This window comes from Eutrigla gurnardus, assembly GCF_963514095.1.
Source record: "Eutrigla gurnardus genome assembly, chromosome: 13".
NCBI lineage: Eukaryota > Metazoa > Chordata > Actinopteri > Perciformes > Triglidae > Eutrigla > Eutrigla gurnardus.
This window is the reverse complement of record NC_139936.1, coordinates 422,361-449,860: the sequence shown is the minus strand read 5'-3', so window position 1 is coordinate 449,860 and position 27,500 is coordinate 422,361. Positions and strand designations below refer to the sequence as shown.

The 27,500-nt window shown below is 48.4% G+C and overlaps 4 protein-coding genes across 9 annotated transcripts; 2 read left to right on the top strand and 2 right to left on the bottom strand.

The window, feature by feature from the left end:
• Positions 1-119: 119 nt before the first annotated feature.
• On the top strand, positions 120-9,144 carry ddx31 (DEAD (Asp-Glu-Ala-Asp) box polypeptide 31). The gene is made up of 21 exons (XM_084025461.1): positions 120-200; positions 962-1,086; positions 1,169-1,276; positions 1,722-1,840; positions 1,916-1,991; positions 2,111-2,154; positions 2,256-2,326; positions 2,411-2,520; positions 2,644-2,685; positions 3,045-3,109; positions 3,940-4,059; positions 4,215-4,321; positions 4,392-4,618; positions 4,784-4,939; positions 5,012-5,071; positions 6,794-6,844; positions 7,789-7,928; positions 8,039-8,123; positions 8,278-8,389; positions 8,472-8,694; positions 8,879-9,144. The coding sequence occupies exons 2-21, from the start codon at positions 979-981 to the stop codon at positions 8,988-8,990; spliced, it is 2,136 nt and encodes a 711-aa protein (XP_083881587.1). The 5' UTR covers positions 120-200; positions 962-978; the 3' UTR covers positions 8,991-9,144.
• Positions 9,145-9,598: 454 nt separating this feature from the next.
• barhl1a (BarH-like homeobox 1a) lies at positions 9,599-14,224 on the bottom strand. The gene is made up of 3 exons (XM_084025469.1): positions 13,716-14,224; positions 11,824-12,025; positions 9,599-10,710 (listed from the first exon to the last, which is right to left on the bottom strand). The coding sequence occupies exons 1-3, from the start codon at positions 14,080-14,082 to the stop codon at positions 10,461-10,463; spliced, it is 819 nt and encodes a 272-aa protein (XP_083881595.1). The 5' UTR covers positions 14,083-14,224; the 3' UTR covers positions 9,599-10,460.
• An 852-nt stretch (positions 14,225-15,076) lies between these two features.
• cfap77 (cilia and flagella associated protein 77) lies at positions 15,077-18,171 on the bottom strand. The gene is made up of 8 exons (XM_084025470.1): positions 18,043-18,171; positions 17,731-17,816; positions 17,275-17,353; positions 16,512-16,614; positions 16,027-16,270; positions 15,841-15,946; positions 15,448-15,549; positions 15,077-15,214 (listed from the first exon to the last, which is right to left on the bottom strand). Exons 3-8 carry the CDS (start codon positions 17,338-17,340, stop codon positions 15,092-15,094), a joined length of 744 nt encoding a protein of 247 aa, XP_083881596.1. The 5' UTR covers positions 17,341-17,353; positions 17,731-17,816; positions 18,043-18,171; the 3' UTR covers positions 15,077-15,091.
• A 129-nt stretch (positions 18,172-18,300) lies between these two features.
• qsox2 (quiescin Q6 sulfhydryl oxidase 2) lies at positions 18,301-26,967 on the top strand. Of its 6 annotated transcripts, XR_014598215.1 has the most exons (14): positions 18,301-18,963; positions 19,993-20,093; positions 21,802-21,850; positions 22,013-22,118; positions 22,475-22,565; positions 22,748-22,893; positions 23,383-23,532; positions 24,146-24,275; positions 24,412-24,534; positions 24,624-24,774; positions 24,949-25,137; positions 25,525-26,058; positions 26,135-26,168; positions 26,254-26,967. XR_014598215.1 is itself a non-coding variant. In XM_084025462.1 (13 exons), the coding sequence occupies exons 1-12, from the start codon at positions 18,729-18,731 to the stop codon at positions 26,028-26,030; spliced, it is 1,977 nt and encodes a 658-aa protein (XP_083881588.1). In that variant the 5' UTR covers positions 18,301-18,728; the 3' UTR covers positions 26,031-26,058; positions 26,135-26,967. The 6 variants fall into 6 exon arrangements, 2 of the variants coding, with proteins under 2 accessions (XP_083881588.1, XP_083881589.1); XR_014598216.1 differs by lacking the exon at positions 26,135-26,168 and having other exon boundaries at positions 25,525-26,094; positions 26,275-26,967; XR_014598217.1 differs by lacking the exon at positions 26,135-26,168 and having other exon boundaries at positions 25,525-26,094; positions 26,185-26,967.
• Positions 26,968-27,500: the final 533 nt, after the last annotated feature.

Genomic DNA, 27,500 nt, shown 5'->3' with positions numbered 1-27,500 from the left:
TTATTATATATTTAATCATTCTGTTGAACTTGCCGCGTTTAAATACTCACTTCCGTTCATATCTGCGCTTTTTTACATTTCAAAATAAGACATCAAGCTACTGCGCATGTACGCACAATCAGCTGTGAAGGAGGCGGGGCTTCCGTGACGTACCAGGAAGAGAACTCCACGCGCGTTTGGTTGTTTCTCTGAGTTTCACGGTGAGTTCAGACGCGTTTTCTGTTTTCATTCATTTCACAAACTGAAGCGGCGGCTGCTAGCTTGAGGCTAGCGTCAGCATGCGGCTAGCGTTAGCTGCTGTTAGCCTGAGGCTATGATTAGCCGCTTCGCTGTAACACAGTAACACGAGTTACTGTGTGTGTGCGCCTACGTGTTTCAAGTGAGCGTTTACGATGCTAAATAAGCTAGCTGTAGCTAGCTGGTCCTCGTGAACGCCACGCCGGACTCCATCCAGAAGTGTGTAATTTTAACGTTTCCGTGACCGTAGACAGATAACGTCACGTTAGAACCCGGATGTTGGACTGAACACATGAACAGTCAGCCGTCGTGAGTTCGGCCCGCATCAACGGATCAAACGTTGTGATTTAGATACATTAGTCCTCAGTCTGTCTGTTTTGGTGTCGAACTTGTAGTTTAAAATCTGTTCGACTCAGTCACGTGAGGGACAGAAGACCGTAACGTCAACCTTATTTTAAAGGCGTTATTTATGTGCAATTAACTGTTTTGTGTCGCTCTGATGTTCAAATTCTTTATTGTTTTCTTTGTTGTTAACGTATTCATTTTTTTATTTGGATGTTTGTATCTTGAGGTGGTGATCAATTAATCTGTCTCTCTCTCTCTGCCTGCCTGTCTCATCTCTGTCACTCTCTCCGTCTGTCTGCCTCTGCCTGTCTGTCTCTCTCTCTCTGTCTCTTGTCTTTCTGCCTGCCTGTCTCATTCTGTCTGTCTGTCTGTGGACCAGGTGTGCGGCTGCTGGTGATGATGTCATCAGAAGAGGAGGCGCTGTGCTTGAACATCAGTAGCAGTTTGTCTTCGCCGTCCAGCAGGAAGAGGAAACCTCCGACGACTCAGCAGAGATGGGCGGCGGTGAGTCCATCGGCCTGCGAGCTCGGCGGTTGCAGCTCGCCGTAATTATTCACACGTTTGTTTGTTTGTTGTCAACCTCCAGAAGAAGCAGAACGCAGAGAAGCGGAGGATGGACGAGGACAAGAGGAGGAAGAGGAGACCGGAGGAGGAGGAGCAGACCGAAGCTCCTCCCCCTCCACCAGACACTCGGGTAAACTCACCTGTAGCTCCATCAGAGGTGGATTCAGAGACCTTGACCAGGTTTAGGGACAGTTCGGTATTCATGGAGTGGACCACCAGGGGGGGAATGTCCTAATATTCTTTGTTGAGGGTGGGTCACCAACCATTTTTAGTCTGGGGGGTTTCCTTAGCTTTTGTCATGAAAATAGCAACATTGAGGAGGGGGGGGTCATATCAATTCTGCCATGTCGATTGCAGCATCATGTCAATATAAATGATATCGCCGGGGGGGTTATGCATAAAGTGATCAGAGGTCTGAAAATACATAACGTACAGTCCCTTAGTTAGAACCCTGAGAAGAGAGGGCACTTAAACTGGAGCTCAGTTACCATGGTAACTGACTCTGTGACTCTGTGCATTGCTCCTCATAGCCCCCTGGTCTGATTCTGTCATATTTTGATTGTGATGTTGAGCAGACAGAGCAGACACCACCGAAGAAGAAGAAGATGAAGAACGCGGTGAAGGAAACGGGAAGGATCAGCATCATCACTTCCTCTCTGTTCAAGCACAATCCAGACATCCCAGAGATCCTCAGGTACACAGCTGCCCTCTGATTGGTCCAGCAGGCTCTGAAACCCTCCCAGTAACTAAACCCTCCTTCCTCTTCCAGACCAGTTGTCTCCCAGTTAAAGGAGAATATTTTCAGCAGCGATTTGTTTTCAGACCTGGACCTTCACCCACACCTGGTAACTCACATTATTTGTTATTATTATTATTAGTAGTAGTAGTAATACTATTGTTACAGTTGGAGGAGATATTAATGTATAATGATCAGCACTCTGATTGGCTGTTTTTTTGCCACCAGGTGGCGACACTGAACAAAGTCCTGAATGTTTCCGTGGTAACCAGGTCAGTTCTCACACACACACACACACACACACACACACACACATTGTTCACGTCCTGCAGGTGTATTCTTATATTATATTACATTATTATTATGTGTCCAGCGTACAGAAACAGCTGATCCCAGTCCTCCTGGTGGGTCGAGACGCCGTCGTTCGCTCTCAGACGGGTTCAGGTGAGACAGACTTCATGTCCATGAATCCAGGACCTGCTCCAGATCTGAGTCCTCCCCCATAGACTGTCTAATGTGTCCCTGCAGGCAAGACCCTGTCCTACGCCGTCCCCGTGGTCCAGAGTCTGCAGGCGGTCCAGCAGAAGGTCAGCAGGTCCGACGGTCCTCTGGCCGTGGTCATCGTCCCCACCAGAGAGGTGAGCAGTCCTCAGAAGAGCTAGCTGTTAGCTATGCTAGCCGTTTCCTGGCTTAATGCTAAGCTAACCACAGACCTGATCATTCCGTTAATGAAGCTGTCTGTCTTCCTGTCTGTCTATCAGCTGGCCCAGCAGACCTTCCAGACCTTCCAGAAGCTTCTGAAGGTAACGAACTCCCTCACACCTGTCTGATGGGAGTGTTAATGCTGACTCATAGTTATCAGCACTGACTCATGACTCCACGGTTTTATTCCTTCGGTGTTTCACAAGCTGCAGATTGGTGGCTGTAGTCATGTGATCCATCAGGAGTCGACATTTTACCAGATGCTCTTGTCGGTCCACTTCCTGCCCGCCACGTCTCCTTCAAAAATACACTCGGCCTATATTTATTTCAGGCATTTCCAGAAGTTTCCAGGCTTTTCCCGATTTTTCCAGGCATTTCTCCAACGTTTCCAGATGTTTCCAGGTGCTGTGTGGAGGACATTGATAATTGCAGCCGCTGACTGGTGTTTTTGTCTCTGCAGCCGTTTACCTGGATCGTCCCCGGAGTCCTGATGGGAGGAGAGAAGAGGAAGTCAGAAAAGGCCAGGTACCCTCCTGACCCTGTACCCTACTGACCCTGTACCCTTCTGATCGTGTACCCTAATCATCATGTACCCTACTGACCCTGTACCCTACTGACCCTGTACCCTAATCATCATGTACCCTACTGACCCTGTACCCTTCTGATCGTGTACCCTACTGACCCTGAACCCTACTGACCCTGTACCCTACTGACCCTGTACCCTAATCATCATGTACCCTACTGACCCTGTACCCTTCTGATCGTGTACCCTACTGACCCTGTACCCTACTGACCCTGTACCCTAATCATCATGTACCCTAATCATCATGTACCCTACTGACCCTGAACCCTACTGACCCTGAACCCTACTGACCCTGTACCCTACTGACCCTGTACCCTACTGACCCTGTACTCTAATCATCATGTACCCTACTGACCCTGAACCCTACTGACCCTGTACCCTACTGACCCTGTACCCTACTGACCCTGTACCCTACTGACCCTGTACCCTACTCATCATGTACCCTACTGTTCCCGTACACTACTGATCCCCTACCTTACTGTTCCCGTACACTACTGATCCCCTACCCTACTGATCCCCTACCCTACTGTTCCCGTACACTATTGATCCCCTACCCTACTGTTCCTGTACCCTACTGATCCCGTACCCTACTGATCCCCTACACTCCTGATCCCCTACCCTACTGATCCCCTACCCTACTGATCCCATACCCCACTGATCCTTTACTCTACCCACATCTACCATAGTGATCCCATACCCCACTGATCCTCTACGATAGTGATCCTGTACCCCATTGATCCTGTAGTCCACTGATCCTGTCTTCTCTCTTCAGGCTCCGTAAAGGGATCAACATCCTGGTCTCGACTCCTGGGCGTCTGGTGGATCACATCAAGAACACGCTGAGCATCGCCTTCAGTGCCGTTCGCTGGCTGATCCTGGACGAGGCAGACCGGTACCCCAACCCACCTAACCTAGACCTAATCTAGACCTTCGGAAGATCTCAATGTCTTCTTTAGCTCAACAGAAGTGTGTTTGTATGATGGACGTTGTCACCATGACGAGGGTTTAAACCTCACGTTGTACATTTACATTTTTGTGTGTGTTCAGGACCCTGGACCTGGGCTTTGAGAAGGACCTGACGGTGATCTTAAACAGTCTGAACTCCACCGGACCGAGCAGACAGAACGTCCTGCTGTCTGCGACCCTAACACCTGGTAAACGACAACAAACGACAAACAACAACAACAACAGCGTTCTGATTGTTGAACTTCCTGTTGTGTTCAGGTGTAACTCGGTTAGTGGACGTTTGTCTGAACGACCCGGTCAACATCACCGTGTCTGGACCCGCCCCCTCTGACCTGGCCTCAAGCTCTGCTGTGACCTCTGACCCCGGCATCGCCAACCAATCAGAGAGCTTTGCTCTGCCGGAGGCTCTGAAGCAGTTTGTGGTGGTGGTTCCCAGTAAGGTGCGGCTGGTCTGTCTGGCTGCTTTCATCCTGGACAAATGCAAGGTGATCAATAATAACATCAACATGTAATTCATAATCATTATCATCCTGATAGAAACAGTAACATTTGGTTTCAGTTGCAGCAACCTGGTTGGTTGACAGCAGGTTGTCAGGAAACGGTCACCATTTCAGACTGTTGTTGTTGTTGTTGTTGTTGTTGTTGTTCAGTTTTCTAAGACAAACGACAAAATGATCGTCTTCACGTCCAGCTGTGAGTCCGTGGAGTTTCTCCACGCCATCTTCACCGCTGTCCTCTCCGGGCCCACAGCCAATCAGAAGCCTCGGATCAGCTTCCTGCGTCTCCACGGCAACATGAAGCAGGAGGTAGGACTCCAATGTTCCTCCACGCTCCTCTGGTTCAGGGATCAGCTGGTTTCACTTTGTTTCCTCCACCAGGAACGCTCCGAGGTCTTCCAGCAGTTCTCAGGGTCCCAGTCTGGAGTTCTTTTGTGTACGGTCAGTGTCTCACACCAGATCCACCAGATCCATCCTACACCAGATCCAACACAGTCCACCCTACACCAGATCCAACACAGTCCATCCTACACCAGATCCACCAGATCCATCCTACACCAGATCCAACACAGTCCATCCTACACCAGATCCAACACAGTCCATCCTACACCAGATCCACCAGATCCATCCTACACCAGATCCAACACAGTCCATCCTACACCAGATCCAACACAGTCCATCCTACACCAGATCCAACACAGTCCATCCTACACCAGATCCAACACAGTCCATCCTACACCAGATCCAACACAGTCCATCCTACACCAGATCCAACACAGTCCATCCTACACCAGATCCAACACAGTCCATCCTACACCAGATCCAACACAGTCCATCCTACACCAGGTCCATCCTACACCAGATCCACCTGGGACCTGTACTAAGAAGTGAGTTCAACATACCAGGGTATGTTTCAGAGATCCAGCTTAAGTAACCCTAACAAAGGCAATCGGAGATAAGCGGTCACACAAAGCTGGTTATCAACTCGTTAACTCAACCCAGGGTTTACCTGTCTAGCTATGAGCGCGTGCACATGAAAGAGGCGGCGTTTGCAGCATTTGACCAATCACAAACATGGATCAGTCTACGGCAGCGGAGCGGCGTATTTCACGTACGAGGAGCGAACCATAATCTTACAGAAATACGAAGAAGTTAAACATATAATGCAGGCAAAAAGCAACAGTTTCATCTGCCAAATGCAGGAAGGACAGCTGGCAAAAACTCACCGACTGTGTGGATGCGGAAGTCGTATTAATAGTATTAGTAGTATAATATGACTGCCCCATCATAAGGGCACTAGTAGATCTGACTGATTTGATGACAACAGTAACTTCGCTGATAGCTTAGTGGTAGAGTTACCCCCCATGTTACGAGGCTCCTTGCAGCGGCCCCGGTTCGAATCCGCCCTGCAGCTGTCTTTTAAATCATGTCGTCACTCTTTCTTTAGTCCCTTTAACTCTTATGATGTCCTTCAGCAATAAAAGGCCAAACATATAACTTTAAAATAATATATGTGTTGCTTGGATGTAATCTTATAACGTGGTTTATGACAATATCAGCCTCAATCTTTCAGCTGCAATCCCGGCGGTGTAAAACGGACTTGGGAGCAAATCAAATAAATATAAAACATAATTCATAGTGGTCAGTAGGCTGTACGCTGACACAGAAAAGTCTTTCCCTCTGATGAGAATCTGGATCTCTCATATAAAACATCGTCAGACACAGACAAAAGGGTTTTGCCGGTCTCTGTACACTCTATAGTTCTCCTACGAGACCCTCTCACGATCCACCGAGCTTCTTTTTTGTTTTATATCCGCGCACCAAGACAGCTGATTGGTCAGTCGGCGGTGTGTTTCTCCACGTTGATCTCTTATCAGGAACATAACCTGCTCCGGAGCAGGTTAGCTCCACAGCGTAAGTTACCATGGCGATCTACCCCGGTAAGAAGTGAACCAGCGTCGTAGGACGGAAAACCCAGGGTTAACACTTAAGTTACCTCGCTAAGCACAAATCCTGCTTCATAGTACAGGCCCCAGGTCCATCCTACACCAGATCCACCAGGTCCATCCTACACCAGATCCAACACAGTCCATCCTACACCAGATCCACCAAGTTCCACTGTATTACATATGAGATGCTGTAAACGGGTGATGTGTGTTCCAGGATGTAGCAGCCAGAGGTCTGGATCTTCCTCAGGTCACCTGGATTATTCAGGTAAACATTTAAGACTCTAAATGGACCTGCCAATCAGCAGGTAAGCCCCGCCCCCTAAAGCATCCCCTGCTTTCTGGTCTGGTGGACTCTAAATGGACCATAATGTACTAAATGAACATCATGCTGGATTGAAGAAGACTTGAAACTAGAGATTGAGACCATAAACTCATGTTTACAATGTTTACTGAGATAATACATCAAGAGAGAAGTAGGACCATTTTCTCATAGACTTCTATACAACCAGAGAGGAGTCGCCCCCTGGTGGCCAGCAGAGAGAAGTAGGACCATTTTCTCATAGACTTCTATACAACCAGAGAGGAGTCGCCCCCTGGTGGCCAGCAGAGAGAAGTAGGACCATTTTCTCATAGACTTCTATACAACCAGAGAGGAGTCGCCCCCTGGTGGCCAGCAGAGAGAAGTAGGACCATTTTCTCATAGACTTCTATACAACCAGAGAGGAGTCGCCCCCTGGTGGCCAGCAGAGAGAAGTAGGACCATTTTCTCATAGACTTCTATACAACCAGAGAGGAGTCGCCCCCTGGTGGCCAGCAGAGAGAAGTAGGACCATTTTCTCATAGACTTCTATACAATCAGAGAGGAGTCGCCCCCTGGTGGCCAGCAGAGAGAAGTAGGACCATTTTCTCATAGACTTCTATACAACCAGAGAGGAGTCGCCCCCTGGTGGCCAGCAGAGAGAAGTAGGACCATTTTCTCATAGACTTCTATACAACCAGAGAGGAGTCGCCCCCTGGTGGCCAGCAGAGAGAAGTAGGACCATTTTCTCATAGACTTCTATACAACCAGAGAGGAGTCGCCCCCTGGTGGCCAGCAGAGAGAAGTAGGACCATTTTCTCATAGACTTCTATACAACCAGAGAGGAGTCGCCCCCTGGTGGCCAGCAGAGAGACTGCATGTAATGTCCCTCCGTGTGTGTGTGTTGACAGTACACGCCCCCGACGACGGCGGCAGAGTACGTTCATCGCGTCGGCCGGACAGCTCGGATCGGAGGGACAGGAAGTGGCCTCCTCTTCCTCACGCCTGCTGAGACCGCCTACATCACTGAGCTGGCCAATCACAACATCAGGTCTGGTCTAGTACTTCCTCAGTAACACGCTGTACAGGGCCAATGTGATACTGGTCCAGTGTCTCTGCGGGCCCCCCTCCTGGTGTTGACTGGGTCTTGTTGTCTTTCAGCCTCGTGGAGGTGAAGCTGATGGACATCCTATCCAGTCTGATGCTGGACGACACCTACAAGGGGCGGGGCAAATACCACAGTAAGGTAGGATTCCAGGGTCCCCCCAGACCGAGCTCCAGAGACCTTAAGGGTCCAGAGACATACCTACCACCTCAACTACCAAACACTCATAATGAATTGGTTCATTCCAATTAGCTGTCTGTCTGACTGTCGGTCCCTTCACCTGTCTGTCTCTCAGACCTCGTCTAGAGCTCTGGACCAGGAGACCAGAGAGAGGGCGACGGTCCTTCAGACGGAGTTTGAGAACTTTGTCCACTCAGATGCTCAGTCAGTCCAGAAGGCCAAGAGAGGTAGGTCACATTTGGTCTCTGGGGGGTGGGGGTCACCATTCACTTCCTCTGTTGACCTGTGATGTCACTGTGATGTCATCAGCGCTGCAGTCCTTCCTGCGGGCGTACACCTCCTACCCCGCCCACCTCAAACACGTCTTCCACATCCGCTCCCTCCACCTGGGACACACCGCCAAGAGTTTTGGCCTCAGAGACGCCCCCCAGGGCCTGAACGCCCCTGCAGGACCTGGGGCCAGGACCCACAACAAGAACCAGACCCACAAGAACAACAAGGAGACCAGCAAACCGACTGCAGGAGGAAAGAGGTGAGAGACTGGTGGGGGTCAAACATGGTGACATCACAATGGGAAGTGGTTTCAGGGTCTGGGTTAGACTGAAGTGGTTTCAGGTTATTCCACCGTGTTTTCATGCTAATGCTACGCTGGTTACGAGCTGACGTTATCTTAAGGAGCCTCTGATGGACCAGATTCTTGTCCTGGTGGTCTTCAGGTCCACCGCGGGTCAGATGGATGAGTTCTCGAGCGGATTAGAGGATGCCAAGAAGAAGAAGAAGAAGAAGAAGACAACGATGAGTGGTGAAGAAGGAGAGGATGAGCAGTGAAGGTCTTCATCACCTTCAGGTGTTCAGACAGGAAGCTGCTGAGTGGACAGGAAACAGGAACCGGAAATGGGAAACAGGACTTCCTGTTAAATCTCTAGAACTCTTTTATTGTTTCACGTTTGCAATTTCAATATAAAAGCAACTTTTCTTACTATTTCACGTCTTTGATGAAGATTTATTATTTATTTACTTATTTATCTATTGTTTATTTACTCTGTCAGGAAATTAAAAGCAAACTGATCCAAACTCAGTTTACCAACATTCTCACTGCAACAACGTGGCTCACTAGCACCACCTAGCGCCTTTTAGGCCACGCCCCTCACACCCTGACTCCACCTATGCAGAACCGAGTGCTCTACAACATTAATATCGGGACTACAGAAGTCCGGCTAGAAAAGTGAGGTCTGTAGGAGGTCTGTAGGAGGTCTGTAGGTGGTCTGAAGGAGGTCTGTAGGTGGTCTGAAGGAGGTCTGTAGGTGGTCTGAAGGAGGTCTGTAGGAGGTCTGTAAGAGGTCTGTAGGTGGTCTGAAGGAGGTCTGTAGGTGGTCTGAAGGAGGTCTGTAGGTGGTCTGAAGGAGGTCTGTAGGTGGTCTGAAGGAGGTCTGTAGGAGGTCTGTAAGAGGTCTGTAGGTGGTCTGAAGGAGGTCTGTAGGTGGTCTGAAGGAAGTCTGTAGGAGGTCTGTAGGAGGTCTGTAGGTGGTCTGAAGGAGGTCTGTAAGAGGTCTGTAAGAGGTCTGTAGGTGGTCTGAAGGAGGTCTGTAGGTGGTCTGAAGGAGGTCTGTAAGAGGTCTGTAGGTGGTCTGAAGGAGGTCTCCATTAGACGGAGTTGTTCATCCAAAAACAAAGAACTAAATATAAAACAGAGTTAAAGGTTGTTTCCAGCTGTAGAGACGACATTGCTGCCTTTTAACACATTAATATTTCACCATGTTTAATATTTCATCAGCTAATTGCTCTGGAAACGTCTCAATTAAATGATTTCACGCACACATATGTATTTATATACAGTATATATACATGTGTGTATAGTAATAGTTGTAATTAACAGCAGAACAAGATCCAATTATTTTCATATTTATTGAAAATGTAAAAAAGTGAACTACATCTTTGTCAGATATTAATTGGGTGAGTTCAGTGTTGTGAGACTTCAGAAGGTCCAACGTTTGAATCCTCCTCAAATCCAGACATGTAGTCCAGCTCACGTCTCCTCCTGGTCCTCCTGGCGGAGTGCTTGTCCTGCTCCCCTCAGACGCACCAATAGAAGGATCTTTACTCTTGTTGTGTTCGTTGTGATGTGACATCACATCTGCTCGACCAATCATGATCAACATCACAGCGCCCCGGAAAGTCCCTGATCCTGGATCCAGTATCTCCTCAAGACCTGGTCCAGATCGGCTTCCAGGACCTCGTCTCCCAAGCGAACTGAAGTCGGAACCAGATAGAAACGTTTGATGTCAATAAATAAAGGGTTTAATCTCCAAACAGGACGAGGTCATCCGTTGCCGTAGCAACCAGTGTTCCCAGTGTGCTGGTGTCGGCGTGGGTCCGAACGCCGGGCAGCAGAGGCAGGGCTGTGTGATGGAGGGGGGCGTGACTTCGGTACAGATACAGGTCCGGAGTGGGCGGGGCCGGAGGATACAGGAAGTGAGTGGGCAGGAACATCCTGCCGGCTTCAGCCAGCAGCTCCAAACCGACGGCCGACTGACGCTTCCACTTGGTTCTAGAAACACGCAGCATTAATAACACGTTTATAACAACGTTAATAACACTTTCATAACTGTTAATGATAACTTGTATAGAACAGCATTAATAACACGTTTATAACAACGTTAACACATTTTTGAACCAAATGTTTATAACAATGTTAATAACGCAATTTATAACATCAATGACCTGTTTAGAACTGTATTAACACATTTAGAATATTAATAACGGCATTAATTATACGTTTAGAACAATGTAAGAACAACGTTATCACATGTTTACAACATTTAAGGTTAACCAGTTATATTTTTAATACGTTTTTGGATGCAGAAGAAAAATATATGAGCTACATTTTTACAACGTTAAAAAAATAATATTCATTGCTTTATTTCCCAGTCAATCACAGTACAGGATTCTCTCCAATAAAAATAAATCAATAAATAAAAGATCCTCGTGCTCGCTGTGATTCAGCACTAAAAGCTCCAGATTTGTGTCTGCATCAATTATTAATCATTGATTACAGCACACAGCTGAATTATTGATCACACGGTGTTCATTATTAATCGGGAAACGTCTCGCATGTCTACGGTATTCGTAATCAATGGGGGGGTTTAGCTCAGGAGGTAGAGCGGGTTGGCTGGCGACCGCAAGATTGCCGGTTCGATCCCCGGCTCCTCCTAGCTGAGTGCCTGGTGTCCCTGAGCAAGACACCTCACCCTAATTGCTCCTGACGAGCTGGCTGTCGCCCTGCGTGGTTGACTCCACCGTCGGTGTGTGAATGTGTGAGTGACTGGGTGAATGTCAGTCATTAATGTAAAGCGCTTTGGATAAAAGCACTATATAAATGAGGCCATTTACCATTTTAATCAAATTAAAGCATTTGTTTAGTTTTCTTTCTATCAAGTCCTTTATGTTTTATTATACTTCTGTGACAGTTCAATGAAGCTTGGTGGTAAATCTGATCTAGATTACACAAATATTGTGTAATCATTACTATCATACTGAAGATCAAACAGCTGAACCTAACGGTGGAAATGTTACGACGAGACTCAGGGCTCACTCCCACCAGGACCAGTTGGACTCCCCTCCCCAGTCCCCCAGTGGAGCCCTGACCCAGCAGGACCCTCACCTCCTGTTCTGGTACCAGGTCTTGACCTGGGTGTCGCTGAGCTGCAGGGAAGCAGCCAGCTCCATGCGGTCCTGGACACTCAGGTACTTCTGTTTCTGGAAGCTTCTCTCGAGCTGCGACAGCTGCTGGTCGCTGAACGCCGTCCGAGCTTTACGAGGTTTCTTCAGACGGTCCATGTCCAGGTCTGAGGCCGCACCCTGCCCTGAGTGATTTACAGGGGGAAATGACATCACATCAGACTTGTCAGGTGGTTGGTTGGTGAGTTTCAAAGGTCAATTCAAGTTGTATTTTTGATAATATTGAAATAGTGTTTTATTTAATGAGGTAAAGTTTTCACTCGACTGATCTCTAGTGGAGTGAAGAAGCAACTGTTTCCAAATGATTTACGTTAGTTTATGTAATAAATGATCTACTTTCCCGCCTTGAACACACACAACCGCGTCATCTGTGTATATTTGTATCAGGACATCAGCACACATGTTATAAGTTAAATAATATATGCTGAACAACAGTGGTCCTAAAATGAAGCCCTGAAGAACCCCAACAATGCTGCCTCTGAAGGTCTGCTGATATTCTAGTGGGACCTCCTACACTTTCATTTCCCAGCTTGGGATTAATAAAGTCTGTCTATATCTATCCATCTATCCATCTATCCATCCATCCATCCATCCAGGTCCTTGTGGTGGTTCTGATAGAGGACAGCATGCATCAAACTCCCTTTTCAAGACCACGATCGGACGTGAAGCTAATGCTAACGAGCATCTGCAGCTTTAAATGAATTATTATTTTCATGACAGCTTTGTTGCTTTAGTCTTCAGTGTTCAAACATATCCAAAATTAGATTCATAACAAAAACATCATTAAAAACAGCCTGGGATCTGGTTTCACAGCTTTGTTAGAACTGAACTGTAGACTTGTTCAGGTCCAGGTCCAGGTTGTACTTTCATGTCTTTTCATGACACCTGAAGACATTTTCTCCTTCTAGTCATTTTCTCTTTAAACTTTAAACTGAGATCTGATCTAACAGGGGTCCCTGAACGCCTCAGGGAGATGTAGCAGGAGGATCAGTGGATCCCCCTATGGTTTCATCCAGACCTGGTTTCAGGTCTTACGGGGACTCAGATGACATGTTTACTGTGAGAGTCTCATTTGAGAAGACAGTCATCATGTTTCTATTAAATTAATACAATTAATAACAAACTCGTTAATTCATGAAAGTGAGTGACGTTGCGTTTAAGGTCTGTGTGTAAATGTCTGTAACGTACATCTGATGTCTTTTACTGATGAATAATTAATGCTCTGCTCCGACGTGTTTCTCCATATTAAAACATCAAAGAATGCAGTGGCACGACAACACATGAAAGTGTTAATATTAATATGTTCCTTAAAAGCACTTTTCATCCAAATAAAAATAATCCATTAATATTTTTGACTGTTAATTCAATATGTAAAAATTATTATTTTGATTATATTATTACTATGATGATGAATATTATTACTACTATATATATATGTATTCGTATTATAAACACAAGTGTGATTATTTTATGTATTATTAACATTATTATTTTTATTTGTATTACTGTATGTATGAATGTATTATTATTATATGTATTATTATTATTATTATAAGATGTATTATTGTTAACATTATTATTATAAGATGTATTATTATTATTAGATGTATTATTATTATTATTAAATGGAGGAGACAATTTGGAATCTAAAAATGAAATAAAATGAGTAAAAAAGATTTAATTCTCCATCAAAGTTTATTTTAATTTTAATAATATCATATTTGGACTCAAGTGTTTTTTTTAAATCAATGACATTAAACGCTTTTATTTGTAACTAAAAGATATAAAATAACTTTGGATTATTTCTGCTCTTACTTCTGTCAGAGGAGCCGCCGAGACTTTGATCCTGATAGTCTTCTTCCGGTCCGGACTGGAACGGCTCGGCTTCGAGATCATGCCCCGGGTCCGAGTAGACCAGGCCCGGGTCCGAGTAGGGACGGCAGTCCGCTAAGATGTCCCGGATGAGGAAAGAGGCTCCGACGGTGCGGGGCTGACCGGGCAGCAGCGCCGCCTCCAGACGGGGAACTGGCTCTCTCCGCGGGGAAGGAGGCGCCGAGCAGCCGCTGCTGCCGCCCGGGCTGAGCTCCGGAGGGTCCGCCCGGGAGAGCAGCGCGGCCGGCGGCCTGAGGGAGAGCAGAGACTCGATACGGAACCTGGAGCAGCCGGAGGCGGAGACCTCCATCTCCGACCGGACTCAGGTGAGTTTGTGGAGTAGAAAGCGTAGAGTCCCGATAGTTGGGCTGTGACGTCACTGTCTCTCACTGTTCTCACCCAGTTGAGTTAAAATATGATCAAAATACAAAATAAAAGTTCAAATGATGGGAGAGAGAGAGAGTGTGTGAGTGTGTGTGGGGGGGGGCGGCTCATTCTCCTACAATGTAAAACACTCAATGAAACAAACAAACACACACACACACACAAACAAACACACAGACACACACACACACAAACAAACACACACACACACACACACACACACACACACACAAACAAACACACAGACACACACACACACAAACACACACACACACACACACACACACAGACACTCTCTATCTCACACACACACAAACAAACACACACACACACACACACACACAGACACTCTCTATCTCACACACACACACACACACAGACACTCTCTTTCTCACACACACAGACACAGACACTCTCTATCTCACACACACACACACACAAACAAACACACACACACACACACAGACACTCTCTATCTCACACACACACACACACACACACACACACAAACAAACACACAGACACGCACACACTCTCTCTCTCTCTCTCACACACACACACTCCCTCACACACTCTCACACACACAAACAAACAAACAAACACGCACACACAGACACACACACACTCTCTCTCTCACACACAAACAAACACACACACACAAACACACACACACACACACACAGACACGCGCACACACTCTCTCTCTCACACACACACAGAGACACAGTGAAAGACTAAAGGACCAGTATATAAAGAGTAGAGGACCCAGTATGGAGCCCTGGGGGGACACCTCCCACAATAACAGGTTGTGTTTTAGTGTGAAACTGAATCAGACGTGGATGATAACAACACACAGACTCATCAAGCGTTTTCTGTTTTATTTGTAATAATGTTTGTCTCCCTGTCTCCTCGTCTGGACACGTTTCCTCCCCAGGTCAGTCCAGACTATAGACCCCCTGACCCCGAGCCCCTCTCCTGGACACCAAGTCTGACTGATGAGCTCTGAATGCTCGGAGACGAGACTCCTGGTTTCTGAAGGTGGTGAGAGCAGCAGGAACCTGAGGAAGAGGAGGGAGGAGGTCATTGGTGATGGTGGGCTGAAGGAAGAGTACCGGAGTACCTGTATACCAGAGTACCTGAGCAGGTAGAGACCAGAGTACTGGAGTACCTGTATAGACCAGAGTACCTGAGCAGGTAGAGACCAGAGTACTGGAGTACCTGTATAGACCAGAGTACCTGAGCAGGTAGAGACCAGAGAGACACGTTGATGACAGAAACAGGAAGTAGTAACCTGTGTGAATCGGGGCGGAGTGACCGGCATCTGTGTGACGGGCAGCGCTCTACTCCTCCTCAGGATGCTGGTCCTGGTGTCAGTGATCTGTCCTGGTTTTATCTGCACACACAAGTTTACGTATGTGACCTTTGGGGACGTCACATGTACAGGACTTTCCTGGACTGATCCTGTTTCCTGTGGTCCACGTTACTTCCTCATCACCTATGTTGAGGATCTGAGCAACATTGTGGGCGGAGTCACACAGACGGCATTACAATGATTGGCTCAGATCCGTCAATCTGAAGGAACCAGATGTTTGATCGGCCACAAGCACCACAACATCACTGTGACATCACTGTGACATCATGATGCACAGGATGAAGACCATGGAGCCAAACTGAAAGCTCTCACCTTCTGCTGCTGTTTGTGGTTGCTGGTTTGAGTCCTGCTCAGCTGTTGGTCCATCCAGCGGTGGGCGTACTGATGAGAGAGGAGGTCTGCCAGAGGAGATGACGCCCTGAGGGACAGATCCATCAGGACAGATCCATCAGGATAGATCCATCAACCATCATTGATCTGCTCAGTGGGGGTCCTTACCTGGTCGGGACTCCAAATCTGATATCAGGCACTGCTGGGCACTGTGAGGCCCCGCCCCCGCGTTGTTTAGGTGCGTGGCTCTGCCTTGTGGCACCACCCACCTGAACGCGGTATCGACTCAGGTCTTTTGACGTCACGACACCAGACTTTACTGCGTCCCGGTTCAGAGCCACAAAGTCCAGAATCGGCGATTGATGAGGAGCAGAGACCCCACGTCTGGACTGAACCCTCCAGCCGGACAGAACTGACAGGATACAGGGAAAATGCTCACATACTGCAACTCCCAGCAGGCCTCACTGCAACTTTTCTGTGGCCCACCACCTGGTGGTCTGCTTCTGGTCTCAGAACGTTCTAGTTCATAACCGTGCAGCAGATAATTAATAATAATAATGAACCAACAGTATAAATACAATGCTAATGCTACATGATAATGCTATGTGCTAATGATACATGAAATATCTGTTGTGTTTGTGGGCGGAGCTTACCCTCGGCCACGCCTCCGTCTTTGTGCGAGCTGCTGCTGGTTCCAAAAGTGAACTCTGGACCAGGAACGGGCAGACCTCTGGACCTGGTCTGACCCAGAGGTGCCTACACACAGGAGGGAGGACATCTCATTATTGATTAGTAATAATATTATTGATGATTAATATCATCATTACATGGTTACACCAAGACTAATAAATAATATGCTAATAAATACAGACGCGTGGGTATTATTTATTGATAACGTGACATAAATACATTTATTGAGTTCTTGCTCTGTGCTTTTGGCAGCTTCTGTCCTCCGTAGATTCAAAGTAACACATGAACTCCTCCTCAGTGGTGCGTTCAGGGACTTGTTCTTCCTTTGTGATCTGTACCATCAGAAAGTCTCATCCTGGAGACGACTAGACCAACGTCTCCCCTTCTAGTCCTGGTCTAAGGGTCCTGGTCTGGAGGCCCCGTCTGGAGCCCCGGTAAGGAGGCACCGTCTGGAGGCCCCATCTGGAGGCCCCGTCTGAAGGCCCGGTCTGGAGGCCCCGTCTGGAGGCCCCGTCCTGAAGGGGGCCCTTCATAGAGCTTTAAGACCTTCATGAGAGTATCTTCTGATCACGACTCACATGGTGAATATTTATATTTAATATCAAACACCTGAAAAACATCTGTGGTGTCATTATGATGCTCCTTCACAGTAAAAGCCCTCAAGCTCCTTCACAGTAAAAGCCTCTGCCACTGTTTCCTGTCATGTGACTATGAAGTCTTGTTTACCTTGATGAACAGTGGATTGGTCAACATGGAGTCTCTGACCACGCCCACTCTTGGGGACGAACACATGGTTCCTGGTTCTCTGTTGGATGACAGCAGGTATTAGTACTGTAAGTACTACAGTACTGTACTGTTAGGAGTACTGTAGTACTAATACTGCAGTTTCCTTGGGGGGGTTCAGTGTTTTGCCCGAGGGCACTTCGGCATGCGGACTGAGACTCTACATGATTTTGATGAAATGAACAGCAATGTGATCAGGTCCAGCTTTGATGAAGACCATGTGACACGGTTGAAAGGAAGCTGGTAAGCGGCCCTTTAGTTGTTTGTAGCTGACAGTTAAAACGGAGACGATCAATCAACCGATCACGTGTTTCACAGTCCAGAGAAACAAATACATCAAATCCAGTTTTTCTTCTATTAGAATAAATGTTCGCAATAAATCATCAAACATGTTCTTACGTGTTTAATCTCGGCTCTTCCCCTGTCTTCTGTGTCCTCCTGTCGGGCCGCTGCGTTGCTATGGAAACAGGACGCAGAACGTGACCCTGGAGCAGAAAAAGACAACAGGAAGTGTCAGATTAAATTTTAACAGAGTGAGACCTCGTCACTTCCGTCCGATCTGACGGTTCATCTGGAGACTCTTCTTCTACCACTACTGTGAATACTTCTAGTACTAGTACTACAAGTCGTAGTAGTACCACCACTACGAATCCTACTAGTACTAGTAATATTACTACTGCTAATAACGTTTTTACGGTGAAACATGCCTACCACCTAAACCGGCCAGCAGGGGGCAGCAGACAGCAGTGTTGCCTTCATGGACGACGATGATAAACGGACAAATCATACATTTGAAGAGGAGAAGTATTACAGAACAAAAAGGCTGACTAAGTTAAATAATAAAATGTTTCTCCTCCGTCACTCAGATCTTTGGAGGTTGATCCTTCATCGGTGAAATCGTTACTTAATCTCGCTGGTCTACGTCATTTCTTTCGTCATAACCATCTGCCAATCAGAAACTATTAGAAAACACGTTTCTTCCAGCAGTGCTGATATCTCCGAGGATCACGAGCGCAGAACGTTGTGACGTCAGTCCACGCGACCGTGTCAGCCAGTCCCGTTCGAGCTCAACGGGACAAAGATCGCCTCCTGTGATCAGGAACCTCTCCTCGTTGGAAACGGCGGCGACGCACACACGCGGGTCGTTACCATAGCTACACGAACGGATCCGGCCCGACGGTCACGCGGTCCTTCCGGAGTCTGCTGCGTGTGGACGTGCCTCCCCGTGTTTCCGCTCAGAGTGAGACGTCACGTCCGGCTGCGCTCCTTTGTAAACACACGTCGCCGTTAGCGGCACCTGCTCCCATGTCTCCCCGCGTCCCTCGGCTTGTTTTCGGCGGAAGCTCCCCGTCTCTCTGACGGCCTCTCTCTGTGGATCTGACCCGGGTTCGGCAGGGATGCTCCGGTTGTGGTTCGAAGTGGCGGTCGTCCTCTGGCTCGTCCCCGGCTGCCTGGGAACCGCAGCCCGGCTGTACACGGAGGAGGACTCGCTGGCGGTCCTGAGCAGCAGCAGCCTGAAGTCCACCGTCACGAACTCGTCCTCGGCCTGGCTGGTCCAGTTCTTCTCGTCCTGGTGCGGACACTGCGTCCAGTACTCCAGCACGTGGAAGGCTCTGGCCCAGGACGTCAAAGGTACCAAACACGTCCCCCTTTGTAGACCGCTCCACCAGACTCCATTCAACATACGGAGATTTACACGATTTCCGGTGGATCGGTCAAACTAAGATACGTGTTAAAGTGCCGTTCCGTATTTTGGCTCGAGAGTGGCCCCCCTTCAGTTCGGCATCAGTTCGATCCGACCATCAATAACCAATCACACAGTAAGATCGCCGCCCCGTCACGTCACTCACACGCTCGCTGATAGGTGGAAGGCGTTCGGTGCGTCTGAGAAGTAGAAGATTTTTGAATGAAGTTCTGATTGGAAGTTTGAGACTAGCGTCATATTGATCGGAATAAACCCGCATGACCACATTATTGATTATTTATAAGAGGTGTGTCATTCACTGCTTTGAATGAACGGATGCGTGTTTGTGGCAGACGGGCAGGTGTGTCTGCAGACAGACAGGTGTGTTTGCGGACAGACAGGTGAGTCTCTGCAGGTATCCGAGCAACAACAAGTCAAACCTGAAACAGGAGACGCAAATAGTTCATCAGTAATTAAACTAGTGATGAATTAGAATGATTGAGCTGTTAGCTGTTAGCTCAGTATGATCTGATTTATTTATGATCCTTCGACTGAATGCCTGAAACCCACGTGATCAATGTAATCCGTTCTCCTGCTATTAGGGTTCTAGATCACCAGGTTTAATGGTCCCTGATCCCTGTGTCATTGTCTCTCTGTCCCCCTGTCTCCTGTCTCACTGTGTCCTTTCCCCCTGTCTCCCCTGTCTCATTGTCTCTCTGTCTCCTGTCTCTCTGTCTCCCTGTCTCATTGTTGTCTGTCTCCTGGCCCCCTGTCTCCTGTCTCCCTGTGTCCTTATCTCTCTGTCTGCCTGTCTCCTTTCCCACTGTCTCCCCTGTCTCTCTGTCTCATTGTCTCTCTGTCTCCTATCTCTCTGTCTCCCTGTGTCCTTATCTCTCTGTCTCTCTGTCTCCTTTCCCCCTGTCTCCCCTGTCTCTCTGTCTCCCTGTCTCATTGTCTCTCTGTCTCCTGTCTCTCAGACTGGCAGCCGGCGGTCGGCGTGGCGGTGCTGGACTGCGCTCAGGAGGAAAACTTTGACGCCTGTAAGGAGTTCAGCATCAAGTTCTACCCAACATTCAAAGTACGTATCATTACTGTGATCAACCAATCAATCAACAACCAATCAACCAACCAATCAATCAATCAACCAACCAACCTACCAATCAATCAACCAACCAATCAACCAACCAATCAACCAACCAATCAACCAACCAAACAACCAATCAACCAACCAACCAACCTACCAATCAACCAACCAATCAATCAACCAACCAACCTACCAATCAACCAACCAACCAATCAATCAACCAACCAATCAACCAACCAATCAACCAACCAATCAACCAATCAATCAACCAACCAACCAATCAACCAACCAATCAATCAATCAACCAACCAACCTACCAATCAATCAACCAACCAATCAACCAACCAATCAACCAACCAAACAACCAATCAACCAACCAATCAACCAACCAACCAACCTACCAATCAACCAACCAACCAATCAATCAACCAACCAATCAACCAACCAATCAACCAATCAACCAATCAATCAACCAACCAATCAACCAACCAATCAACCAACTAATCAACCAACCAACCAATCAACCAACCAACCAATCAACCAACCAATCAACCAACCAATCAACCAACCAACCAATCAACCAACCAATCAACCAACCAATCAACCAACCAACCAACCAATCAACCAACCAATCAACCAATCAACCAACCAATCAACCAACCAATCAACCAACCAATCAACCAACCAACCTACCAAACCAAAACATCCACCAGTCTTGTCTAGACCAGAGCAGCTAAACCCACATAAAGACCGAGCAGGACCATGAGACCGAGGTGGTCACGGGTCTTTGGTTTCACTGGAAGATAAAGATGCGTATCGTCAGCGTAACAGAGGATGGTATTTTTATGCTATTACTGAGTACTACTACCGAATACTACTACTGAATACTAGTACTAGTTGTACTATGGCATACTAATACTCTAACAAGGAGCTGAATGGCAAAATCCAGTTATTCAGGTGTTTGATCCATGAATCGACCAATCCGTTTCCTGGTTGAATTCTAAGAAGGTGTTTAAACCGTCCTATCATCATGCGGTTCACATTCTGACATCATGAGACCGAGACGACGCCTCACAGCTGATCAACAGCACCTCGCCATGCGCGGATCAAGCAGGATGTTGTCAGGGGGAAGTGGCCACAGTGTCATCAGCAGGTTGCTACAGAGATAAGGTATAGAAATGGACCACATCCCACACTGAGGACCGCTTCATTGTGAACCTGCCGAACCGGATCATGAAGGCTCATTTAAGGGAGGTGAGAGGCCCCCCGAGTGTCACGTCAGACCAATCGAACCCGTTTACATCGGCGTGGTCTGCATGCTAGACCACCTGCAAGGGTACCTGACGACACCACCAGGACCAGGCGTCCTGCATGGGCCAGGGTGCTTATGCTGGACCAGGGACCAGTGGGCCTCAGTTCTGGTCTGATGTTGGAGATATCAAGGAGAGTGCTATGCACCCTCTGGTGGTGGTCTGGTGGTGTTACAGTGTGGGCAGGTGATTCAGACCTGAATCCCATAGAAACCCTCTGGGATCAGCTGAGTCTCCGTGAGGCTCATAACTCTGGACCCCAGAACCTCAACGAGCTGAGGGTCAGCAGACATAACATGCATCACATTAATGTGTAATAACATTGGGTAAAACATTGATGTGTAATAACATTAATGAGTAAAAACATGTGTAATAACTTTGTTTTTCTTCAGTATTTTCAGGCTCACAGTCCAGAGACAGACAGAGGGACGTCCTACAGAGGTGAGACACATTCTCACTCTACCTGTCTCACACCCTAAGTCTCAGAAACATGACCTCATAGAAAGTCTGTTAACTTAATGGTCACTTACTCATATTTCTCTCATGGACTTCCCAAAGATTATATGTCATCCTGTCTGTCTCAAACTACCTGTCTGTCCCCAGGTGCAGACAGAGAGATCCAGTCAGTGAGACAGCTGATGGTAAGCATCCTGCAGAACCACACCAAGATGGACCGGCCGGACCACTGTCCCCCACTGGAACCATACAGGTACTAGAACCACACAGAACCAGAACCTGACCCAGCTTGCGCTGTAACTCTTGCTGTTGGTGATGTTGGGAAAACCATGACCCTGTTCTAGTCCTGACCCCGTTCTAGTCCTGACCCCGTTCTAGTCCTGACCCTGTTCTAGTCCTGACCCTGTTCTGGTCCTGACCCTGTTCTAGTCTTGCTCTGTGATATGACACTATTAATGAAATAGAATTAAAGATTTCTCTCTGGTTCTCCAAAGGAAAGATGATCCAGATTCTGCCGTTTGTAATATGTGATCGATCAATGAAGGACTTTATTGATCAATGAAGGACTTTATTGATGGGTCTGCTGACTGAAGCATTCTGTGTCTGTAGTTCTGTGGAGCTGTTGCCTCTGCTGGGTCAAAGGTCAGACCACTACACCGTCATCATCGTGGAGGACCCGGACTCCTACGTAGGACGAGAGGTAACTCCCCGACAGAGGCGGAGCCTGTACGCTCAGCTGGACTCTGATTGGCTCTCAGGCATCAATGCCAACGACCCTTTAAAAGAGATGTATTTAAGGTTGTCCCCCTGTCTGCCCACCTGTCTGTCGAACTGTCTGTCCCCCTGTCTGTCCCCCTGTCTGTCCCCCTGTCTGTCTCTCAGGTGATCCTGGACCTGCTGCAGTACTCCGGTGTGGAGGTAAAGAGAGCTCTGAGCTCTGATCTCCCCCTGCTGGACGCTCTGAAGATCACAGCCTTCCCCTCTGTTTACCTGCTGCACCCGAACGCATCACACACACACCTGCATGTGTGAGTACACACACACACACACACACACACACACACCTGCAGGTGTGAGTACACACACACACACACACACACACACCTGCAGGTGTGAGTACACACACACACACACACACACACACACACACACATGCACGTGTGAGTACACACACACACACACACACACACACACACACACACACACACACACACACACACACACACACACACGCTTGTATTTAACCAGGAAGTCTCTTCAGATACAGTTTACTCATCAAAGCTTTTACCAACCACCACCTCCTCCTTCTCCTCCTCCTCCTCCTTCTCCTCCTTCTCCTCCTCCTCCTCCTTCTCCTCCTCCTCCTCCTCCTTCTCCTTCTTCTCCTCCTCCTCCTCCTTCTCCTCCTCCTCCTCCTTCTCCTCCTTCTCCTCCTCCTCCTCCTTCTCCTCCTCCTCCTCCTCCTCCTTCTCCTCCTTCTTCTCCTCCTCCTCCTCCTCCTTCTCCTCCTCCATCAGTCAGAAGCGGTTGCGTTTCTTCTTCTCCTCCTTGTTGAAGACTCTACCAGGAGTCCGGCGCAGATTGAAGTCCGGCAGCAGTACCAGTGGAGTCCTGATGGGGGCGCTGCCAGACAAACAGAGCTCTGAGCCCTGGAGAGACTTTGACAGGTGAGAGACCCGGTCAGGGACCGAGGACTAGCACTGGGACAAGGACGAGGACTGGGACTGGGATGAGGACTGGGACTAGGACTGGGATTAGGACTGGGACCAGGACTGGGGCAAGGACTGGGACTAGGACTGGGACAAGGACTGGGACTGGGACTAGCACGAGGACTGGGACGAGGACTGGGACAAGGACTGGGACAAGGACTGGGAGGAGGACTGGGACGGGGACGAGGACTAGGACCAGGACTGGGCCCGGGACTGGAACTGGGACTAGGACTAGAACTGGGACGAGGACTGGGACTGTGACGAGGACTGGGACTGTGACTGGAACTGGGACGAGGACTGGAACTGGGACTAGGACTGGGACTGTGACTGGAACTGGGACTGGGACAAGGACTAGGACGAGGACTGGACCTGGAACTGGGACTAGGACTGGAACTGGGACTAGGACTGGAACTGGGACTAGGACTGGGACTGGGACTGGGACTAGGACAGGGAATGGGACAAACGTCACCTTGTAGGACACATTTATTTGTGAGCTTTAGAACGTTTGTGTGTCTCTAGTAGAACCTGGACAAGAAGTCCAGTCCTGGATCTGCTGTCTGTGTGTCTGCAGGTCCAAGGTGTACGCCGCTGATCTGGAGTCAGCCCTCCACTACCTGCTGAGGGTGGAGCTGGCTACCCATAACACCCTGGAGGGGGAGGAGCTGAAGGTCTTTAAGGACTTTGTCATTTTGGTCGCAAAGGTAACGACGGACCTTCAGGAGAACCTGTTAGCATCTGTTAGCACAGCTGTTAGCATTTGTTAGTATCTGTTAGCGTCACTCAGCTGTCAGTGTGAGGACAGAGGGATTCCTGCTGAGTCATCCTTTACCTCTGTAGTTGTATCCAGGTGGAGGTTCCGTGGTGAAGCTGATGGAGACGCTCTCTGATTGGCTGCTCAGTCTGCCACTCCCACGAATCCCCTACCAGGCAGTCCTGGACCTGGTGGACAACAAGATGAGAGTGAGACACACACACACACACACACACACACACACACACACACACACACACACACACACAGAGGGGCTGACTTCCTGTTTCCTGCCCAGATCTCAGGTGTGTTCCTGGGGGCGGAGCTTCGCTGGGTTGGTTGCCAGGGCAGCAGGGCGGGGCTTCGAGGGTACCCGTGTTCCCTCTGGACCCTGTTCCACATCCTGACGGTCCAGCATGATGCCACGCCCACCGCTCTGGACAACACAGGTAGACACACACACACACGCACACACACACACACACACACACACACACACACACACACGGTAATGTATAAAAGTTCAACTGAACTTTTGGTGAAAAATTATTTCAAGGAATGTTGTAACCAATCAGAACTAATAATCCTGTCTTACTGTCTGCCTGTCTGACTGTCTGCTGCAGGTCTGGATGGCGAGGCGGCCCCGGTGCTGCAGGTGATGCGGTGCTACATCAGGACATTCTTCGGCTGTGAGGATTGCGGGCGCCACTTTGAACAGGCGGCCGCCGCCAGTATGGGGAGAGTCCAGAACCGGGAGGACCAGATCCTCTGGCTGTGGAACCAGCACAACCTGGTCAACAACAGACTAGCTGGTACAGCACCGAGTCCACGTCCCCCACCTCAGTCTGAACAAACACATTAATATGAGAGGAGGCGGGGCTTAACTCCACCTAGACTAACCAGGTTTCATTAATATGTTCCACCAACACTCCAAATAAGGTCATCTAGACATAAATACAGCAGAGACCTTGTTGTTTGGACCACAGACAGTCTCTGGTTCCTCCACATAGTCTGGTCTGGTCTCTGGTCTAATGAACCACCCCCCCAGACGATTTATCACTGAAAATACTGCTGGAATGGAATGTGTCAATAATAACTTTCTCTCTCTCCTCCTCCCCTCTCTCCTTCTCCTTCTCCTCCTCCTCCTCCCCCTCTCTCCTTCTCCTTCTCCTCCTCCTCCTCCCCCTCTCCTCCTGCAGGCTCTCTAAACGAGGACCCCCTCTTCCCTAAAGCTCCGTGGCCAAGCCCCTCCCTCTGCTCCTCTTGCCACGAGGAGAAAGATGGCGTCCATGTTTGGAACCAGGACCAGGTCCTCCTCTTCCTCAGGGAGCACTACAGCCCCTCCAACATGTCCCCCAAGTACTCCCTGACTCCCCCACGAGTCCCTGCACCTGATTCTGATCCTGTACGTACCAGCCCCCCTCAGGAGGAGCACCGAGGAGAAGAGAGGAAGCAGTCGGAGAAGGAGCAGCCGGAGCCTGGACCCGGACACCAGGACAGGGAGGAGGTTCTGGGTCTGGGAGGAGGAGCAGGAGTTAGAGCAGGAGGAGGTGTTTGGATCCTGGGTCTGGGTTTCAACAGCGTGGACATGAGTCTGTGTGTCGTCCTGTACGTCTGCTCCTGCCTCTTCCTCATGCTCCTCTTCTTCTTCTTCAAAGTCCGATCCAGGAGGTGGAAGCTCCGGTACGCCCGCCTCCACGTCTGACCTGGACCAGACCCATCTGACCAGACCGGTTTAACCCAGACCAGACCTGTCTGACCAGGACCAGGCCCGTCTGACCAGGACCCGTTTTACCCGGGCCAGACCAGTTTAACCCGGACCAGACCTGTCTGACCAGGACCCGTTTAACCCGGACCAGACCCGTCTGACCAGGACCCGTTTAACCCGGGCCAGACCAGTTTAACCCGGACCAGACCTGTCTGACCAGGACCCGTTTAACCCGGACCAGACCCGTCTGACCAGGACTGGCTTAACCAGGACCAGACCCGTTTAACCAGGACCAGACCTGTTTAAACCAGACTAGACCAGTTTAACCCGAATCAGACCGGTTTCACTCAAACTGAATCTGAATCATCTTCTTCTTCTGGGCCGGATCATGTGATCAGGACTGGATTTGAACCTCCCATGGTGGGACATGATGGGAGAACTATGAGTCCACTGAACTGGACCAGGCTGGTTCTGCTAGTTCACTTTGTGCTAAATGTTTATCTGCTGACAGACAACACACACACATACACACACATCCTCTCAGGCCCCGCCCACCAGGCCCCGCCCATCAGGCCCCGCCTCCGTCTGCACAAAGACTGTTTCTCTGAAGCCGTCCTCATGAATGATCTCTGTACTCTTCATTGATTGATTGAACTTTCAACGGTTTGGCCTCTCAGGGCTTCCGTGGAATACAGCGCTACAGTGATGTCACTCAGTGATGTCACTCAGTGATGTCACTGAGCTTGTTTAGGTGTGATAAAGGTCATGTGACTGTTTGATTGACAGCTTTCAAAGGAAACCTTTATTATCTTTTAGATGTTTGATTCATTAAAAAGAGAACAGAAATAGTTTTTCTGTTTGATTTTATTAATTATTTACTTTGTTTTTTTCATGTTTCCCTTCTAATATTAAATATTGTTCTTTTAAAAGTTCAGACTTTGTCAACATCAGCATTTATTTATTTATGTGCAGTTTTTATTTTCCTGATACTGATATTTGATGATGATGAAGATGATGGTGGTGGTGATGATGAAGAGGAAGATGATGGTGATGAAGATGATGGTGGTGGTGATGAAGATGATGGTGATGATGAAGATGATGTTGATGATGAAGATGATGGTGGTGATGATGATGATGGTGGTGGTGATGATGATGAAGATGGTGATGGTGGTGATGATGGTGGTTGTGATGATGATGATGATGGTGATGATGATGATGATGAAGAGCAAGATGATGGTGGTGATGGTGATGATGGTGATGATGATGAAGAGCAAGGTGATGGTGGTGGTGGTGATGATGATGATGGAGAGGAAGATGATGGTGATGATGATGATGATGATGGTGATGATGATGATGGTGGTGATGATGATGATGATGGAGAGGAAGATGATGGTGATGAAGATGATGAGGGTGATGATGATGGAGAGGAAGATGATGGTGATGAAGATGATGATGATGGTGGTGATG